The 21281-nt window shown below is 46.3% G+C and overlaps 1 protein-coding gene across 1 annotated transcript; it reads right to left on the bottom strand.

Annotated features, from left to right (window-relative positions):
- Positions 1-751: 751 nt before the first annotated feature.
- Positions 752-20768, bottom strand: SMARCD1 (SWI/SNF related, matrix associated, actin dependent regulator of chromatin, subfamily d, member 1). The gene is made up of 13 exons (XM_049783415.1): positions 20577-20768; positions 19779-19966; positions 19496-19538; positions 19282-19404; positions 18554-18676; positions 16895-17011; positions 14727-14828; positions 13149-13310; positions 12963-13060; positions 8493-8628; positions 6153-6275; positions 2611-2712; positions 752-2490 (listed from the first exon to the last, which is right to left on the bottom strand). Exons 1-13 carry the CDS (start codon positions 20751-20753, stop codon positions 2437-2439), a joined length of 1548 nt encoding a protein of 515 aa, XP_049639372.1. The 5' UTR covers positions 20754-20768; the 3' UTR covers positions 752-2436.
- Positions 20769-21281: the final 513 nt, after the last annotated feature.

Here is a 21281-nt window from a genome sequence, read left to right as displayed (position 1 = left end):
CTGAGTCAAATCACCCAAACTTTACTAATGAGGGGCTATTTGTATCAAGTTGACAATATATTACTCTTCTTGACCATCAGGCAGAGGGGGCTCGAGAGCGAGTACAACAGCCAAGGGACTCGCCTTGCAAGCAACTAACCAGGTTTGGCCCCCAGTATCCCATAATGATCCTCCAAGCATCACCAGGAGTAATTTGATTGCAATGCCAAGAGTAAACCCAGAGCACCACCAGGTGTGGCCCAAAAGCTTAAAATAAATTGTCAAGCAGAGGGCCAGAGATAATATAGGGGTTAAGGTGTTTGATGAGGCCAACCCCAACTGTATCTCCATTGGTGTGTATCCAGGAGTAAGCCCTGAACAGTTGGGTATGGCCCCAAACTCCCCAAAAACAAAATGAAAAAGAATCTAGAAAAGCACAAAAATGTTCTTTGCTATGTAGGCCCTGACCTGTATGCTCACAAAGTCTGAAGGATCAGAAAAGGATTACTTGCTTGAGCCAACAGTATCTGTGAGAGCTCAATAACAGAAGATAGCAGTGGCAGTGGCAATGGTGCAGTGCCTTCTAAACAGGAACTAGTATTCGAAGATCCAAATGTCAATGCTAACCAGTACCTGGACTGTTTGGATCACGGGGCTAACATCAAACTCTAGGCCCACGTGGTAGAAATCTTGTCTTCCCCCATAACCGAAGTAACTGAGATGAAACTGACCTACAGAAAGTATTCAATAAATGTCAAATAAAATGATCAAATGCCATGGAGAAAGAGCCAGGAAGAGCTCCTCCTTAGTAGGAAGGGAACCCATCCTTCAGAAGGTTCTTTTATTAAAACTAGGTGACATCAATAAGGGGGTAGTACAAAAAAAATTTTGGTCCATGAAAAAAAAAATAATTCAGTTAATAAAAAGTTATCTTCAACAAGGACATTGTATACAGGAGTGCTGAACTTCCTTCGCATGGTTCCAGCCCCAAGGACAGGAGGTCTAACGTCACTATGAGACAGGTGGGACAATAGTAGAAAGGGAAAGATAGGGAGTTCTATGAGAAACAGGTAGAGGGCTAGGGGGTGTGTGCCCGCAGGAGCCTGAGGAGGGGTGGGTAAGCAGGGGCTTGTCAGTTCTATGGGTTGAGACCATAATGATGGAATTCCCCTTATGTGCCCAGCTATCTCCCACCTGTTGTGTTGAACCTGCGAGCTTGGGATATACTAACTTGAAAGTTATCAATCTGGAAGAATCTGGGGCTCTCCTGAAATGATGCAAAACCATCTCAGTTCCAAGGGGCCAAGATCACAAGGTCCTGCTGCTACCTGAGGGGTCTGAAGCTTTGGGGGCAGGGGCTCAGGAGTATATTCCTATGAGGCAGGGGGAGGAGTCACAAACCCAACTCAGCTATTGTCTAGCCCTAGGCACTTTTACTCCTTAGTGCCCAAGAAGTCACCAGTGAGTGTCAACTGAACAAGGACAGGAAGACAGGTATGGCCCAGGGCTTTTACCCGTTTGATTTTTAGGCTCATTTCTCAATGAAAGGATGGGCGAAGCAGAGTGAGGTGAGTGAATGTCCACACCTCCAGTGACAGCAGAAAGAATCAGCCTCCACTGGCAAAGATAGGTTTGATCCCTGGTACTGGGAAAGGCAAGATTCCCTCATCCAAATGCCCTTTACGGTTAGAACAAATAGAGGAAATCCCAAAAAGAGCAGCTACAGGGAACGTGCTAGGAGGGAACATTAGTTAAAGAACAAACTCCAATACTGTTGTAGACCCCCTCCCCCCCACTAGGGAGAAAGAGAAGCACTGAAATAGCAGGCCAGTCCAGAGGGCTGGGACGGACCTGGCTCAGTGGAGCTCAGGAGCGAGGGTTCCATTAGTGCTAGAGGGCAACAAGTAGAGGGAGAGTTTGCTTCAAGCCTGTGGAGGGAAGGAAGGAAACTGGATTCTCTTATCTGGAAAACCATGACCAACTAGCTTATACAGTGCCCCACCCCCCAGGCCTGAGTGTTGGAGAAGGGGTTAAAGATCTCCCCATTCTTGGGTCTCTGGAGCGCAGGATCAGTGTAGCTGGTCCCCCTGAAGACCACTTGGCCTTAGGCCCAGTCCTTTAGAGCTATGATTACCACTACAGGGTCTTTCTCTAACACTAACTATAGAAGTTCTTTGTAGACTGGGGCAGTGAGAGGCACATGGGAACTGGGGGGGGGGGGGGGGAGGGGGAGAGAAGGGAGGGTAGGGAACCAAGAAGATAGAAAGGGATGGGGAAAGAGGGCAATAGGTGTCTTGTGAGACAGAATTTGAGACCCTCTTCGCTATGGTGTTGTCCGTAAATCAGTAACATCCCTCAAAAGGCCCCAAGCAAGACCCAAGCAAGGCAGCTGCTTTGAGGCAGGCAGCACAGGGCCCAAATAATCGGTGCAGCCAAATCAAGGCTGTGGGAGAGGCCCTATGTATTTCGGATTCCCAGGGCTTGCTCTAATTCTTGTCGTCTCTGCTGCACCTAGAGAGAAAATAGTGGAGGGAGTGGAAGATGAGATAAAATCAGATATTACCCTACCCCATCAGGGGTTACAGACCCCTTGCCTTTGATTGGTTTCCCCCATGCAGCCAAGGCGCTTACCTTGGAATAGAAGTAGCGGCACACAGCCTCCTGAGCCCAAGGTTGGAAGTAAAATTCAGCTCGGCGTTCCTCCTCAGGGTTACCCACTACATCAGTCATGGTCTGAGGGAGACGGGAGTGGTAAGAGAGAACAGTCATGTTTCCTTTTTTCACATCTCTAAAGAGCCAAATTATACCACCTCCCATCCATCCCCACCCTCAAAAGATGTCAGAATCCTAATCTCTTCCCTGTGAAAGCAACCTTACTTAGAAATTGGAACTCTTGCAAAAGAACACATTAGATGAGGTCACAGGGGGCCAGAGTGGTGGCACAAGTGGTAGGGCCTTAAACGCAATAACCTAGGATGGACCTCGGTTTGACACACATATCCCCCCCATCCCCCCGTGTCCCATATGGTCCCCCAAGCCAGGAACGATTCCTGAGTGCATAGCCAGGAGTAATCCCTGAGCGTCACAGGGTGTGGCCCAAAAACAAAAACAACAAAAAATGATGTCATAGGCTGGAGCAATAGCATAGTAGGTAGGACCTTTGCCTTGCACGTGGCAGACCCAGGTTCAATCCCTAGCATCCCATAAGGTTCCCCGAACCTGCCATGAGTCATTTCTGAGTGCAGTCAGGAGTAACCTGAGTGCCGCTGGGTATGGTCCCAAAAGAGAACAAAAGACGAAGTCATAACCCACTTTTGATTGTTAATTCATTATGACTGCTACTCTTAAATGGGGTGGGAGGAGTGAGCAGGAGAGAGTACAGCACATGCCTATCATGCAGCTGCACCTACAGCCACAGCTACAGCCCTGGTTTGAATCCTGGCACCACTTATGGTCCCCTGAACACTACTACATGCAGCCCAAAAGCAAAAAAGAGAGAGAAGATACAGAAAAGAACTATGAAGGCCTCTAGAGCCCACCAACTGTAAACCAATAAATGCCAGGGGTCCCAGAAGCTAGGACCTGTCTTAGAACTGTCTCCCTTACAGTTTTTTTTTTCTGGCTCTGCACTCAGAAATTGCTCCTGGCTTAAGGGACAATATGGGACGCTGGGGCTCGAACCAAGGTCCGTTCTGGGTCAGCCTCATGCAAGGCAAACACCCTACCACTGCGCCATTGCTCCAGCCCCTCCCTTACAGTTCTAAGGAACCAAACCCTGATGACACCTTTCAGACTTTTAGCCTCTAGAAGGAGAATGAACTTCTCTACAGAGTAGTTTACAGAGGAACCTCTTGTGCTTGGCCTCCACAACTACACTCACAATCAAGACAGAAAGGCAGGGGCCGGAGAGATAGCATGGAGGTAAAGCGTTTGCCTTTCATGCAGGAGGTCATCGGTTCGAATCCCGGCGTCCCATATGGTCCCCCGTGCCTGCCAGGAGCAATTTCTGAGCCTGGAGCCAGGAATAACCCCTGAGCACTGCCGGGTGTGACCCAAAAATCACAAAAAAAAAAAAAAAAAAAAAAAAAAAAAAAGACAGAAAGGCAGAGCTGATGGGCCGGAGCGGTGGCACAACAGTAAGACGTTTGCCTCTGACCTAGGACGGACTGCGGTTGGATCCCCCACATCCCATCTGGTCCCCCAGCCAGGTGCAATTTCTGAGCGAAGAGCCAGGAGTAGCCCCTGAGCGTCACCGAGTGTGTCCCCCCCCAAAAACAAGAAAGGCAGAGCTGAGGGCACATTTCACATGTTGTGTGCTCAGTCCTTTCTACTTAAAAACAATCGGGGGATGGGGTGGTCAAAAAAATTTTTAAGTCAATCACCATAAATTACTAAGTTATTCATGATTGAGTTTCATGAGTACAACATTCCAACATCCATCCCTTCACCAGTGTCCAATTCCCTCCACCAATGGCCCCAATTTCCCTCCTGACTCACCTGCTTCTATGGCAGGTATTTTTTTCTTCTATCTTCTTTTTGGGGGTGGTAGGTGGAAGGGGCCCAAACCTGATTGTGCTCAGGGGTTACTCCTGGCTCTGCACTAAGGAATCCTGGTGGTGTTTGGAGGACAATATAGAATATCAGGAATCAAGGGGCCAGAGAGATAGATAGCACAGTGGTGTTTGCCTTGCAAGCAACCGATCCAGGACCCAAGGTGGTTGGTTCGAATCCCGGTGCCCCATATGGTCCCCCATGCCTGCCAGGAGCTATTTCTGAGCAGATAGCCAGGAGTAACCCCTGAGCACCACCGGGTGTGACCCAAAAACCAAAAAAAAAAAAACAAAAAACAACAACAACAACAACAACAAAACCCCAAAAGAATACCAGGGATCAAATTCAGGTTAGCAGTGTGCAAGGCAAACACCCTACCTGCTGCTACACTATCTCTCCAATCCCTCTTCCTACCTTTTTGACTTCCTCTGAATTATGTGACTAGTATAGGTGAGTTCTACTATTTTTATTTTTTTTTTTACAGTTTACTGCCATTTATTTTCAGGGGCGGGGGGCTGGGAACACTCTTGGCAGTGCTGGGGCAAAGAAGAAGAATATGTGTTTTTTTTGTTTTGTTTTTGAATTACTTCTTGTTCTGTGCTCAGAAATTGCTTCTGGCAGACTCGGGGAACCATATGAGATGCCAGGAATCAAACCCCGGTCTGTCCTGGGTCAGCAGCCTGCAAGGCAAATGCCCTATAGCTGTGCTATCATCCTGGCCCCAGAAGAATATGTGTTAATGATGATTTAAACCAGGGTCTAGGGGCCAGAATAACAGTGGGTAGAGTGCTTGCCTTACACACAGCTGACCTGGGTTTGATCCTAGCATAGGTAGGTGTGGGCCCCCCCCCCAGAAACTAATAAAGACAAATCACAGAGTAAAAAGAGGCAGCCACATGCAAAGCAAATGCGCTATCTTCTATACTATATCTCTAGCTTTGAGGTTTATCATGCCCTTTTTTTTTTTTTTTTTTTTTTTTTTGGTTTTTGGGCCACACCCGGCGGTGCTCAGGGGTTACTCCTGGCTGTCTGCTCAGAAATAGCTCCTGGCAGGCACGGGGGGACCATACGGGACACCGGGATTCGAACCAACCACCTTTGGTCCTGGATCGGCTGCTTGCAAGGCAAATGCCGCTGTGCTATCTCTCCGGGCCGGTTTATCATGCTTTAAGTTATATTAACTTCGTTCCTTTAAAGCAAAGATCATCTTCCACTCTGTTCCCTACCATAGTCTATATTACAGCACATGTCAGTTACCAGAGCAACTGAATTATAAAACAGACCCTGGAATGTTCTACAGGAAATTTGGTATCTCATTTCCTGCCCAGCCTTCTCCTTCCAAAGCAAAACTAAAATGTGATTCACTAAAGTGCATTACTAGGGGCCAGAAAGATAGCACAGTGGTAGGGTATTTGCCTTGTAAGCAGCCGATCCAGGACGAATGGTAGTTTGATTCCCAGCATCCCATAAGGTCCCCTAGGCCTGCCAGGAGCGATTTCTGAGCACAGAGCCAGGAGTAAACCCTGAGCGCCACTGGGTGTAACTCAAAAACCAAAATAAATAAATAAATAAATAAACTGAAGAAGAAAAATAAAATAAAGTGCATTCCTATGCACCTTTACCTTGAGATCCCGGCACTGAGACTGAAGCCAGTCATTGATGAAACCCTGAGGGTCTCTGGCAAAGCTCAGCATGAACTCCCGCTGGGTCTTCAGCTGATTGATAGTTTCTATTGTCTCATGGATCTGAAAGAAAAAAGAAAGACTGGGGCCGGGCGGTGGCGCTGGAGGTAAGGTGCCTGCCTTGCCTGCGCTAGCCTTGGACCGACCGCGGTTCGATCCCCCGGTGCCCCATATGGTCCCCCAAGAAGCCAGGAGCAACTTCTGAGCGCATAGCCAGGAGTAACCCCTGAGCGTCACAGGGTGTGGCCCAAAAACAAAAAAAGACTACCTGAGGGGAAATGCAAATGAGGCAAAAGTGACTATCTTTGCCTTACACTTCCAAGGTGGAATGCTTCCCTCTGGCCGCCTTCCTGCTACCCCTGAAGTAAACTAGTTGCACAGAGCTCCAGCAGCTACCGTAGCTACCAGCAGGTACCATAGGTACCATAGCTACCTTCTTTCAGCAGGTTTTTGGTATTGTCTCTCTAAACACCCTAAACGAGGGAAACTTTTCTAGTGGTTTCTGCATTTTTCTCTGCCCTCTCCTTCATATTCTTCCTGGCTATTTCACCTGCTCATATGGCTTCTATTTCCTTTGATTTTTTTCAACCTGAATTTGTCATTTTTCAATTTGAACATAGTCCCCAGAACCATATATGTTTATGTAACCTAGTACTGCCAGGAGTGATCCCTGAGCACAGAACCAAGAACAAGCCGTGAGCATTGCTAAGTGTAGCCCCCAAACAAAAACTGTAGCTCTTTTTCCCATGCCACCTGACAACTCAAATCTGTCTGCTTATTTCATCTTCACTATGCCAGAACTTAAAGTCTTTCACTTACATGCATTATGTACCAGTCTTATAATTGGGCTTCTTAACCCTCTAACACTCTTGATCTCCCAACCAATGATCATTCTAAGAGTGAAAATTTTGGAAGTCATATTTGGTGGTCTACGGGGGATCTTGTGGTGTTGGGATTAAACCCAGAATACTTTTGCCAAAGCAAATAGCTTCAGTCTCTCCAGTCTTAGGATTGAAGTATAAAACCAGTTTACCTTCCTCAAAGCTTCACAAGTAGGCTCCTTCTTAGCTATTTCATTTCCTTTCCCAGACTTCCCATTCCTGATACCCTAAGCCGTTATCAAACACACTAAATGGCTTGAACTTCTTGAACGTGCTAAATTGGCTCTTTGGCCTTCATTTCCTGTCATGTGTTGTTGCCAGTACCCACTACCACTCCTCTTTTTGTTTTGGGCACTCATAGTGGTGCTCTGGGCTTACTTTTGGTTCAAGGACCAGTCACAGAAAGACTCAGCACCACACGGGGTGCTGAGGATCAAACCTGGGTCGGCTGTGTACAAGGCAAGTACCCTACCTGTTATCTCTCCAACCCATTGTTTCCTCTTTATGAATATCCTCTCCTCCTAACCTAAAATTACCACTAATTTTTTTCTTCCTTTCCTTTTTTTTTGGTTTTTGGGTCACACCCGGCAGTGCTCAGGGGTTACTCCTGGCTGTCTGCTCAGAAATAGCTCCTGGCAGGCACGGGGGACCATATGGGACACTGGGATTTGAACCAACCACCTTTGGTCCTGGATCGGCTGCTTGCAAGGCAAACACCTCTGTGCTATCTCTCTGGGCCCTCTCCCTTTCCTTAATTCTCACTTTATCCATCAAGATTTAGTTGGGCAACCACCTTTCCAGAAAAGATGACCACACACACACACACACACACACACACACACACACACACACAAAGGAAAGAAAAGATGAAACACACACACACACACACACACACAGGAAAGAAAAGATGAAACCCTTCTTGTTTTTTGTGTTACCAAGCATTTTGGACTTTACTTACATGGACTACATCTGATGTTCAGAGTAATGCTACTGAGAACAGTAGAAGCAACTGCCATTTGTCTTTAAGGACCAGATATAATGTCAGGTTTATACATCCTGTCTCATTAAATGCTCATAGCCAGCTTATAATAGGTAGCATGATCTCTATCTTGGAGATCAGAAACTGAGGATAATCAAAGTCAGAATGAGAATGTGTATGTTCCAACTAAGTGTGATGTCTGGGTGTCAATGTATTTTAGAAATTTTGAGGACAATTTACTTTGGTGCAGGGCCAGGATGGAACTCAAGGCCTCACACATGGATGTGTTCTACCACTGAGCTAGATAGCTGGCCCTCATTTATGCCAATATATCTGAATGAATACAAAAATCAAAAGGCAGCCTAGAAACTATTATAGAAGTCTGGTGGCACTCAAACCACCCAGGACAGAAATCCCTACCTTGTTGTCTAATGTAGCAATCTCCTGCTGGCTGGCTGTAGAAAGCAGAAAAGAATTCATCTGCGTCTTCAAGGTATCATCCACTTCCACATCAATATCATAACAGGCAGTCTTTTTCTGATCATTAGGATCAACACTAGGGAGGAAATCAAGGGAAGAAGTAAACATCTCTTTATTGGGGGGGGGCCTACACTCAGTAGTGCTCAGTAACTTTGTGCAGGGTCATTCCTGACAGAACTCAGGAGACTATATGGGATGCTAGGGATCCAACCCAGGTATGCTGCATGCAAGGCAAGCACTCTGTACACTATACTATATCTCTGACCCCTGGGCTTGTCTCTAAAGACCAATTTATAGACTAAAGAGATTGTCCTAGATGACTGGATAGTACTGCAAGAGGATAGGGCATTTGCCTTGCCTGTAGCTGACTAAAATTCAGTTCCCCAATACCACATACACCTCAGAGCCAGGTGTGATCCAGAAGTAAGCCCATAACAGAGCTAGATATGACCTCAAAAGGAGAGAAGGAGGGAGGGAAGAACAGCCTGAGAATGAAAGGGAAAGGTGGTGGCATCTCAAAAGACTTAAGGTATGTTTTGCATACAGGAAGTACAGGTTTGGTCATCCCAAGCACCACCAAGGACAAAAAGAAACAAACAAAAATGAAGAAAAAGGCACTGGCTGCACAGGGTAAAAGATAAAAAGAGTTCTGGGTGTAACAGAAAGGTTTGTACTTTCCTTAATAATGTCTACAAAGTGTACACACATTTTTGTTTTAACTATACCTGGCGTTATTCAGGGGTTACTCCTGGTTCTATACTCAGGTATAACTTTTGGCTGGCTCAGCGGATCAGATGGGGTGCTGGGGATCGAACCAAGGTTGCTGCATCAAAGGCAGCCCACTGTACTATAGCTCTGGTCCCACACGTTTTTTGTTTTAGGGTCCCATTTAGTGATACTCAAGAGTTAATTTTAGCTGTGCTCAGGGATCACTCTTGGCAAGGCTTAGGCTCCTTAGGTATATACAAATTTGACAAAGTCATCAAATTGTACTTGATTTTGATTTTGGAGTTACATGTAGCAGTGCTCCAGGCTGACTCCTGGCTCTGTACTTAAAGAATCACTCCTGGCTGGGCTCACAAGGCTGTAATTGACTGTAATTGACTGCTAGGGATTGATCCCAGGTCAGCCATGTGCAAAGCAAGCACCCTACCAACTCTGGCCCCTCAAGTTATACTTTAAATAGTGCAACTTATTATAACAAAACCCAAATTAATCTGCTATTTTAAAAACTGAGAGATGGAGTACAGGTATGTGGCTATAACCAGTGATCCTGGTTCCAATCCTAGTACCTGCATAAGATATCCTGTGAACAGAGCCCAGAAATGTCTCCTAGGCACTGCTGGGTGTGGCTTTAAAAAACAAAAAACCAGCAAATGCTGATTTCTGTGTATTACCAACATGACTGATTTCAAGTTGCAAGCACTATACCAGGGCCAGAGTTACAACACATGGGTATAGGGTGTTGCCTTATATGTGGCTGACCTGGGTTAAATGCCTGGCATCACTTATGGTCCCCTGAGCCAGCCAGAAATGTCTCCTGGGCACTGCTGGGTGCGTGGCCTTTAAAACACAAATAAAAAAACCAGCAAATACTGATTTCTGTGTATTACCAACATAACTGATTTCAAGTTACAAGCACTGTCCCACCAGGGCCAGAGTTATGACACATGGGTATAGGGTGTTGCTTTATATGTAGCTGACCTGGGTTAAATTCCTGGCATCACTTATAGTCAGGAATGATTCCTGAGTTCAGAGCTAGGAGTAACCCTTAAACACCATTGGATATGTTCCCCAAACAGAACAAACACAGTATCACTCAATGACTGAAGAATTATGAAGACATGTGGAAGAGAATAATACATTATTATATATTATTTATACGATAAAGACACAGTATTGGTAGGGGCCGGAGAGATAGCATGGAGGTAAGGCGTTTACCTTTCATGCAGAAGGTCATTGGTTTGAATCCCGGTGTCCCATATGGTTCCCCGTGCCTGCCAGGAGCGATTTCTGAGCACAGAGCCAGGAAAAACCCCTGAGCACTGCCGGGTGTGACCCAAAAACCAAAAAAAAAAAAAAAAAAAAAAAAGACACAGTATTGGGATTTCAGCCCTAGTACAGAGGGTAGAGCACTTGCTTTCTATGTGGCCAACCAAGGTTTGATCCCTGGTACTCCATATAGTAATCCTTGAGAATGTGCCAATAACAATCCCTGAGCAATACGAGGTATGGCCCTAATAACGTTTTTTGGTTTGATATATATATTGGGGTTTTTTTTTTGGGGGGGGGACGTTTTTGTGTGTATTGTTGTTGTCCCCCCAGCATAGCTCGGGGATCATTCCTGGCTCTGTACTTAGGAATCACTCCTGGTGGGCTTGGACCACAGGGATGCTGGGGACCAAAGGGAGCTTGGCCACATGCAAGGCATACTCTGATTCCTCCAATAAATATTTAAAAAAAGACATAGTATTGTAGTCCCAAAAACACAAATACTAATAGAATGTACTAAAATAAAGTAGAAAAGAATTAGTTTTGAATATTCCTACTGTAAATTGGGGAGAGGTATTGGAGTCACTCCTGGTGTCACATGGGTTACTGCTGACTATGCTGAGAAATTGTTCCTGGTAGGTTCAGGCTCAGGGGACCATATGAGGTGCCAGGGACCAAACCCTAGTCAGGGGCCGGAGAGATAGCATGGAGGTAAGGCATTTGCCTTGCATGCAGAAGGACGGTGGTTCGAATCCCAGTATCCCATATGGTCTCCCAAGCCTGCCAAGAGCGATTTCTGAGCATAGAGACAGGAGTAGCCCCTGAGCACTGCCGAATGTGACTCAAAAACCAAAAACAAACAAACAAACTAAAACCCCTGGTCAGTCCTGGGTGAGCTGCATGCAAGGCAAACACTCTACCTGCTGTGCTATTGCTCCAGCTCCTATAATTGTAAAATATAGGTCTGTGAGGGCCAGCTACCTGCTATACCTGCTATACTATATCCAGTGACTGCCTTACACAGGGCTGACCCTGTTCAATCCCTGGTATCCCATATGGTCTTCTTTTTTTTTTTTTTTTTTTTTTTTTTTTGGTTTTTGGGCCACACCCTGTGACGCTCAGGGGTTACTCCTGGCTATGCGCTCAGAAGTTGCTCCTGGCTTCTTGGGGGACCATATGGGATGCCGGGGGATCGAACCGCGGTCCGTCCTAGGCTAGCGCAGGCAAGGCAGGCACCTTACCTCCAGCGCCACCGCCCGGCCCCCCATATGGTCTTCTGAGCTTCACCAGGAGTAATTCCTGAGTGTGGAGTCAGGAGTAATCCTTGAGCATTGCCTGGTATGGCCCAGAAAAAAAAATTAAGTAGGGGGCTGGAGCAATAATAGTGGGTAGTGTTTGCTTTGCATGCAGCCAACCCAGGTTTGAATCCTGGCATCTCATATGGTCCCCCTACCCTGCTTGGAGCCATTTCTGAGTACAGAGTCAGGAGTAGCTTTTGAGTGCTGTCAGTGTTGTTTAAAAAAAAACTTAAATTAAAACAAAATAAATGTAATTTTTTTCTGTTTGTTTTTTGGGTCACACCCGGCAGTGCTCAGGGGTTCCTCCTGGCTCTACACTCAGAAATCGGTCCTGGCAGGCTCGGGGGACCATATGGGATGCCGGGATTCGAACCACCGTCCTTCTGCATGCAAGGCAAACGCCTTACCTCCATGCTATCTCTCCGGCCCCCAATAAATGTAATTTTTTATAATTTTACTTTATTTTGGGTTTTCGAGCTATGCCTAGCTAAGCTCAGAGGCCAATCTTTGTTCTGTGCCCACACTGACTCTTAAGGGTATTCACAATGCCTATGCAGTACCAGGGATTCAAACCAGCCTCTGCCACAACTACATATAAGGCAAGTCCCTTACCTTCTATACTATTTCTTTGGCATAAAATTTTATAAAAAAAGTTTTAATATTAGGGTCTTTTTTTGGAGGGATGTCATACATGGTGGTACTCAGGGCTCACTCTTAGCTCTAGGATCAGGAATCACTCCTGGCTCTATCTTTGGTACCAGGGATTGAACCCACGTTAGATGCATACATGGCAAAAGTCTTACTATACTATCTCTCTGGCTCAATATTTTTTTTTTTTTTTTTTGGTTTTTGGGCCACACCCGGTGACGCTCAGGGGTTACTCCTGGCTATGCGCTCAGAAGTCGCTCCTGGCTTGGGGGACCATATGGGACGCCGGGGGATCGAACCGCGGTCCGTCTCCTAGGCTAGCGCAGGTAAGGCAGGCACCTTACCTCCAGCGCCACCGCCCGGCCCCCTGGCTCAATATTGAGCTGTTTTTTGACAATGGCTTACAAATTCCTGAAAACTGGTTTATGTAAGCTGGTACAAGTCAACTTTAACCTCCCATGAATATGCCTACCTGATGACATGATTAATAATAATAGGCTCTGGTGGCATAAGCAAGGCATGGAGCCGTTGGGGGATCTCTGAAAACTTCATCCGTTGAGACTCAAAGATCTGTGAAAAAGAGGAAAAGCAGCTTTAGGACTCAGCGTTTTGAGAACAACAGTAATCCAGTGGATTCCAGTAAAAGACCTTTACTTACTTGCTGCAGATATTTGTCACAGATGACAAACTCCCGCTCATGAGGGTCCTGGAGTTTATGTGTCTTAATATATTGCCATAGTGCTTGGATGATCACTGGGCGGGTTTGAGTGTGGATACCCAAGAGCCGAGCTAGTCGAGGGTCTAATTTAAACTGGGGAGGCTGTAGAGAATCAAAGATGATAAAGGTGAGTAACCTGGGTCCCTTTGCGAGTTGGGATACTTAGCAAGGCCATACATTCAAGTCATGTAATAGTATTTTTTTTCCTTTGTCAAAGAGTGGAGGTTTGAGGTCACAGCTGGTGGCAGTGCTTGGGAAGTTGTTCCCAGCAGTGCTTAGAGATCAGGTGGGCCTAAGGGTCAAAGTCAGGGCTCTTGTATACAGAGCACAAGCAAAAGTTCTGTGTCATCTCCCAGTCTCAGACCAACTACTCTCTTGGCCAGGGAGAGAACTCAAAATGCTGAACATATGCCTGGTATATGCTCTGGGTTCAGTTCCTGATACTGAATAATCCCCTCAATTACTGCCGGGCCCAGACAGTATCATGTCAGATATTATCAGGTGTGGCCCCATCATTCCCTCAGCATAGAAACATATAACCCCCATTAAAAGAAAAATAGTGGGGCTGGAGAGATAGCATGAAGGTAAGGCATTTGCCTTGTATGCAGAAGGTTGGTGGTTCGAATCCCGGCATCCCACATGGTCCCCCGAGCCTGCCAGGAGCAAATTCTGAACGTGGAGCCAGGGGTGACCCGAGTGCTGCCAGATGTGACCCCCCCAAAAAAAATAAATAGTGCTATAGTGCTTTTTTCCAGGGCCGCTAAATCTAATGAGCAGGAACCTAGAGATAACAAAACTCTTATCACTATGTTAGGCTGCTTAAAGACTAGTAACAAACTGTCTACAATTAGACTTAAATATTCCTTTCTTTAATTTTGGGTGAGCCATACCCTGTGATGTTCAGTGAACTATATTTGGTGCCAAGGATCGGCCTGGAGTCAGCAAGATACAAAGCAAATGCCTTCACTTTTGTATCACTTTTTGTTGTTTGGGCTCCATCCAGCAGTGCTCGGGGCTGACTCCTGGCGCGATACTCGGGATTCACTCCTGATGGGGCTCAATAGACCACATGGAATGCTGGGAACTGAACTCAGGTCAGCCACATGCAAGGGAGCACTCTACCCACTATACTACTGTTCCAGCCACCAAATTTATACACTTTCTTGTGTTCCTATGGTAAAGGGTGGGGGTAGCATAATCAGTGGTGGAACTCAGCGTCTCATAAATGCAAAGCATGTATTCCACTACTGAGATATACCCTGGGTTCCCACTTTTAGTTACACCAAAGTCAATAGTGAGGCTCAGAGGTTATCACTGGCTCTGTGCTCAGGAATGACCCCTAGTAATGGCTCAGGGGACCGTATGTGATGCTAGAGATTTGAAGCAGGGTTGGCAGAACAAGATAGGCATCTTAAGCTCTATCTCTAGTCCTTTTAAATATCTCTCATTTTAAAACATCAGACTGCTAATGGAAGATGGCTATGAAGGTTGACCTCCTCACATCATATTACAGAGTACCTGGTAATCCAACATCAGTAGAACAGTACACCGGACATTCACGTCTCCTGGCCGCTTCACCTGGAAGCCATCCGTCTCCTGGGTAGTGGCGGTCCTGTGCCACTACAGAGAGGAAGATGTCATGGGGTGCTCTCCCAGAGGAAGAGCTGGGTGAGAGGGAAGAACTTCTGTAATGACTGAATATTCAACTTTGATTACTGAGACTATTGGAGAAGAGCAATAGTATGAGATATTTTCAAAAATGGCAACAAATCTGGGATTACTGTCTGATAGTAACCTTTTCTGATTGATTAGAGTCACAGTGTGAATTTTCAGTGATAATTTTATCTACAAAACGGAAAACTATAATAAAGTAGTTTAGCTATTGTTTACTAATACTGTGTTTAAAGAGTATTCTCATTTTCTTGGATTATCTAATTCCCATAACAGCTAATCAAGATAAGTGCAATTAAACTTATGTTACAGTAAAATACACCCTAACACTTAGCAGAATGAAGTTGCCTAAAGTCAAATAGCCAGTCAGTGGCTAAGCTGCAATGTGAACAGTCCACATGTTACAGATTTACACATTTTTTGCCACTATGTCTAATTGCCATAAAGTGAAATTTATTTATAAATTGTCTGGAGCCAGAGCAATAGCACAATGGGGAGTGTGCCATAATAATGGATATCATTGGTTGCAAGCAGGCAATCTGGGTTTGATCACTGACATTTCATAGTCCCCCAAGCCTGTCAACAGTAATTTCTGAACACAGAGCCAGAAGTAACCCCTGAACGCTGCTGGATGAGGCCCAAAAACAAGAACAAAATTCTGTCAATTCTATGACTTACTTCTCTTAGTAGATGATAAAGACCTCCCCATGTCTCTTAGTGGTTGAGGTTAAGGAACTACAGCTAAAATGGCAAAAAAATTAAATAAATGAAAAAAAAATGGAGCAGAGTAAGTTCACTTGGAGCACCTGGCTGTCTCATTCATCCTGGTTTTGACTATATCCCAATGATAGTGAGTGTTAGTTATACTTGCTAACATGTTCTTCAGAACATTGTGTAATAGGTATCAAAGTAAGAATTTTGTTTCTTTTGTTCTGGGGTCACATCAAATGATGCTCATGACATACTCCTGGTTCTCCACTCAGGAATTACTTCTGGTAGTGCTCAGGTAACCATTGGAATGCTGGAGAGCCGGCTTGGCTCTTTCTCTTCCCAAAATAGTGATTTTAAGTGATATGGTTTCTGACTCTAAACAAATCAGGAATCAACAGAAAGGTCTAGATTATAAAGGTTACCTTGGCAAGAACTATATAAAGTCCATTTATTACAATAGTGCGTCAAGCCAAAAATATAACTGTTATTTTGATAACTATGTCTCAGCATAATTAAGATGCAGATATGACCTGGTACATGTAAGATGCTGCTACTAGAATTTCTCTTGGAATGAAAGGCTGCTACCTCCGTTCCTGAATAGTAACATTAAAAATGGTAGGATAGGGGTTGGAGCAGTGGTGCAGCAGTAGGGTGTTTGTCTTGCACGCGGCTGACCTAGGACAGACCAGGGTTCAATCCCCTGATGTCCCATATGGTCCCTCAAGCGTCACTGAATATGGCCTAAAAACCAAAAACCAAAAAAAAAGGTAGGATAAATCAAACTGCAAAGGGGCGGGAGTGATAGGGTGTTTGCCGTGCAGAACTGATCCAAGACGGACCTTAGTTCGATCCCCGGTGACCCATATTGGTCCCCAGCCAGGAGACTGAGCACATAGGCAGGAGTAACTCCTGAGTATTATTGGGTGTGGCCCAACCTCCCCCCAAATCAAACTGCAAAAAGATTTTTGGGGAGTGGGGGTAGAACTCAACTAGTGTCATCTAGAGGTCAATATGCAAAACTGCAATGGTGGTAACTACATCTCCCCAACAACCTCGGCTTTTAAAGGTTAGCAGTCAATTCCATAATCCTCAAATTGTGTTATTTTTTTAATTTTGGGCCACATACAGCGATGTTCAGGGGTTACTCCTGGCTCTGAGCTCAGGAATTACTCCTGGCAGTGCTCAGAAGAACAGGGGATTTAAGGGATCAAATCCAGGACAGTTCCATGAAAGGTTATGCTTTCACTTTCAGATTCTCATCCTCCAGTCTTAAGAATCAAAGTCTAGGGGGCAGAACTACTCACTTCTACCAGATGGTTGTCTGGCCCGTACAGGTCTTTGTCCAGTTCGATTACCAATGACTTAAAAAAAGAAGAGAACTTCCTCTTTTGTTTGGTGGCATCATATTTGGACAAGGCTGACTAAAAGAGAGAGTAGAGGTCATGTTAGAAAAAGACTGGGGGGGGGGGGGGAGAAAAGGCCAGAAAAAATTTACCCAAGACAAAGTCCCATAAAAAAGGAACCCACAACAAAGGAAAAGAGGCAAAAAATAAATTAAAAGGGGCCGGAGAGATAGCATAGTAGTAGAGCATTTGCCTTGCACACAGCGGACCCAGGACAGAACTGAGTTCGATTCCTGGCATCCCATATGGTCCCCCAAGCCTGCCAGGAATGATTACTGGGTGCGGAGCCAGGAGTTGCCCAAGTGCCACCAGGTATAGCCCAAAAATCAAAATAAATAAGGGGCTGGAAGGTCAGTGGTTCGAATCCTGGCATCCCATAAGGTCCCCTGAGCCTGCCACAAGAAATTTCTGAGCGCAAAGCCAGGAGTAACCCCTGAGCACTGCCGGGTGTGACCCAAAAAAACAAAAAACAAAAAAATAAGAAAGATTTCTTAGGAGCTAGATGGCAAAGAGTTTGGTATTAGGTAAGTATAACAGTCCAAAACACAGAGTCAATGACTCGTCTGTTCCACTTCCCCTTAAAGGAAATTAGGCATGTTAAGCCAAAACACTGCACAGTAACAAAGCAAATCTAAACAGAGAAAACTCTCCTAGACGGGAAATGAATCAGGCAATAAGCAACCAGAACAAAAAGCTTTATTTGGATAGAATGACAACACTAGCAGATGGCCTGGAACTATAGACTAAAAGGAGGCACTGACACCACGACCTGATTCTCCTGCAAGAAAAGCAATTATATGAGCTAGCTTCTGCACAACTGAAAATAGAGCGGATACAGGAATGGAAGGTGAGTTTCTCTAAGGAGCCTCTAGTGTGAGAAGTTTGGGGGCTATCATCTGTCAGCTGATGCATGAAGCAACAAAGAACTTGTCACAAAAATATATTCTACCATAACAGTTATGTCTCAACCAAAGTTCTGCAGATGGAGAAGCCATGGTTGGAACTGAGTATCTCAAAGACTCAAAAGAATGGGGCTGGAGAGGTAGCATGGAGGTAGGACATTGCTTTGCATGCAGAGGGACGGTGGTTTGAATCCCAGTATCCCATTATCCCATATGGTCCCCCGAGCCTGCCAGGAGCTATTTCTGAGCCTAGAGCCCCTTGAGCGCTGCCGGATGTGACCCAAAAACCAAAAAAAAAAAAAAAAAAAAAAAAAGACTCAAAAGAATAAGATGGCCTTTAAATGATTGAGAAAAAACCTAATTGAATAACAGCAGATACTGCTAAATCCAATGGCCAAAGCATCAAGAGAATGGTAAACAACAAATCAAATCCCAGGACAATAAAGTTCTCGATATGATACCACACTGAGGACCAAGCTGTGAGAGCCAGATACAAAGAACCATTGTCTGTCAGGCCAGGGAACACAGTGATCTTCTCCTTGCTGTTCCCAATAGGAGCTATGAGCACCAGTCAGGCTTCCTGCCAACCAGACAACACTGTTCATTCCCAGCAGCTCCCGCCACCCTAGACATGGAGCAGAATGGATTTTAAACTTACATCTTCCAGAAGTCGTCCTTCCACCCGAAGTTCCCAGGAAGCCACTGTCCCTTCCCCATCCTCAGCATCTGACTTAGCCGGATTGAAAGTGTTAGAAATGAAAATTCGAAGCTTCCGTTTTTGCTAGAGAGGATAGAAACAAAATTGATGATGAGGTTTCAGTGATTTGATGAAGATAAATGATTTTCAAAAACCAAAATTACATCTACCAGACTAACTACAGTCTACCCTATTCTTAGGGTAGATAGATAGATTCACTGAAGCGGCCAAAAGTAATTCAAGGTGTCAGGTTCCCAAGGGGTAAAACAATCTTAGTAAAAAGGACAGAATATATTCTTTTTTTTTTTGGTTTTTGGGTCACATCCGGCAGCACTCAGGGGTTACTCCTGGCTCTACACTCAGAAATCGCTCCTGTCAGGCTCAGGGGACCATATGGAAAGTCGGGATTCTAACCACTGTCCTTATGCATGCAAGGCAAACGCCCTACCTCCATGCCATCTCTCCAGCCCTAGAATATATTCTTGGTGCAAGAACAATCAACTCCTCCCCTCCTTTGCTGTTCTGATCTTATGCTTCTAATGTAATACTCCATTTGTAGGCGGCAGGAAGAGCTATAATTTAAATGCCAAAAAATAAAACTGTTGCTGTGAATTTGATCTTAGCCTAAATCTGTGGAAGGTTCCCAAGTTATCTCCTTTGGCTTGCTGCTTAGTGTTCTCCTGCATTACCTTAATAGGTCGTTTCAAGGCTTCCTGGATATCTAGCCTTTTCCTCATGATAGTCTGGTCTAGCTTCCTTTCAAACGCCAAGAGATCCATATAGGCTTGGGATTCTGGTACCAGCTCACGAATCTTAGGAACAGAAAAATATAATTGGGATTTAGTGCTATTTCTGTTCTCAAACTTACCAACATCCTCAAGACTATCTATAGCCCAGACTCACCCTTTGAGGTAGAATTTTGTCAGCCATCTTCTTTTTCTTTGCACTGTTTGGAATAAATAGAGTTATCAGGTTGGATCGAACTAGCCACAATATGACAAGCCATCGACACCTCTATTTGCAGTAGAGAATGCAGTTTCTCCCAAATCATAAGATACCCTACTCCCACTTCAATGACTATAAGGCAGTCAAAAACAGCACCCTCTCTGGCATGAATCCCCCACCCCCTGTATCCCCCCAGGCCACATCTCCCCCACCTCTCCCAAGCCCCCACCCATCATCTTACTTGTGGTTTCGATTCTGGACTGCCTGCTGCTGGACCTGCTGAATTTGCTGAGGTGCAGGTCTCTTGCGGGACTGGTCCATCCCTGATTGGGCCAGGCCAGGTCGCACTGAAGGGTTCCCCCCATAGCCAGGGGGTCCCATGGAAGGTCCCTGAGGTGCCATTCGGCTCCCTGGCAGCATACCTGGTCTCTACAGGAGGGAGGACCCAGAGATGTCATGTCTTCTCCCACTAACCCTCAATTAAGAGAGGGAAAATGGGAGAATGCCAGCATTCTTTCAATAAAACCAGGATGGGGGGTGGAAGACAATGGGAGAAAAAGCTCACTGCCTCTGAGTGCTCCAGAGCTTCCAGGCTCCAATTGGGGGGCCTTAGGCAAGTAAGACCCCAAAGCTACCAGACTTGAATCTGACACATTCAACATCTTTCCAGGGCCACCTTTACTCTAGATGACACAGCCAGCTGCTATCTTCAAGTGGATCTCAATTTGCCAGCCGGGGTCCTCTGGGCATAGGTGCTTTCCCAAGTCCTTTGGCATTCTAGTCCTACTGTGTGTGTCCCCCCCAAAAAAAACCCTGGGCCCCACTTCCCACTCCAGGATCTAATTTCTTTCTCCTCCAGGAAACAATACCCAGAGAAGAGACTGAGGATGCTCTTCCCGATCGTCCTCTGCAAAGAAGCCCCCAGCCCTCCCCAGGAGTCCGTCCGTCCTCCCTCCGCCCCCCCATCCAGCCTGTCACTCCCGGGCCCCCCACTCGGCCCCGCCCCTGGCCCGCGCGCCCCTCCTCCTGCCCTGCTCACCGGATAGGCCGCTCCGGGCATCGGGGAGCGGTAGAGCCCTTGGCCCGGCGCCGGGCTCATTCGCACGGGCGGCCCCGGCGTCCCTCCCGGGCCCAGGGCAGCCGCCGCGCCCGCCCCTCCCGAGGCCCCAGCGCCGCCGCTCGGAGCCACAGCCTGGAAGCCCGCCCGGGCCGCCATCTTCCCCGGAGCCGCGGCTGCAGCTGCACAAAGAACCGGAACCGGAACTCCCCCCACGCGAGCCCGCCTGTCCCGTCCGCTCGCCGGGCGGGGGCCGGCCGGCCGGCACGGGAGGCTCGGGCAGCGAGACGGTGGGCTAGAGAGGGGGGCGGCTGGTTTCAAAGCGAGATGACCGCTCCCTCTCGCCTTCAGGAGCCGGGGGGAGAACCATAGAGAGGAGCGCTGGGCTAGAGAGGCGTGGGAGCGGGCGCCCCCTGGCCAATGGGAGACGACCTGGAGCCGGAAAGGAGGAGGACACGGCCCCCAGCCAGGCCAATCCAAGGATGAAGAGGATGCTTCCAACTTGACGTGAAGGACGTGAACTAGCTGCTTGTCTTCTTCACTTTCGATTTTCATTATTTATTTTTTTTTTACTGTGATAAGCCAGGTTTAGGGAAGGAGGCTTGAAGAGGAGAACTCAATGTTTATTCCGTTTTACCAAGAGAAAAACTCAGAAGATGATTTGGGAAAGGTCAATGAATAAATTTT

The sequence above is a fragment of the Suncus etruscus genome, chromosome 11 (genome assembly GCF_024139225.1).
Source record: "Suncus etruscus isolate mSunEtr1 chromosome 11, mSunEtr1.pri.cur, whole genome shotgun sequence".
Classification (NCBI taxonomy): domain Eukaryota; kingdom Metazoa; phylum Chordata; class Mammalia; order Eulipotyphla; family Soricidae; genus Suncus; species Suncus etruscus.
This window is presented reverse-complemented; position numbering and strand designations above follow the sequence as displayed.

Bases quoted from the DNA above. Each gene is read 5' to 3' on its own strand.
- SMARCD1 (XM_049783415.1), bottom strand. From the start codon at position 20,753: ATGGCGGCCCGGGCGGGCTTCCAGGCTGTGGCTCCGAGCGGCGGCGCT. The intron at 19,967-20,576 runs GTGAGCAGGGCA...TCCCTCCTGTAG, and splicing joins TGCCCGGAGCGGCCTATCCG to AGACCAGGTATGCTGCCAGG. The intron at 6,276-8,492 runs GTAGGGATTTCT...TTTTTCTTTCAG, and splicing joins TTGCTACATTAGACAACAAG to ATCCATGAGACAATAGAAAC.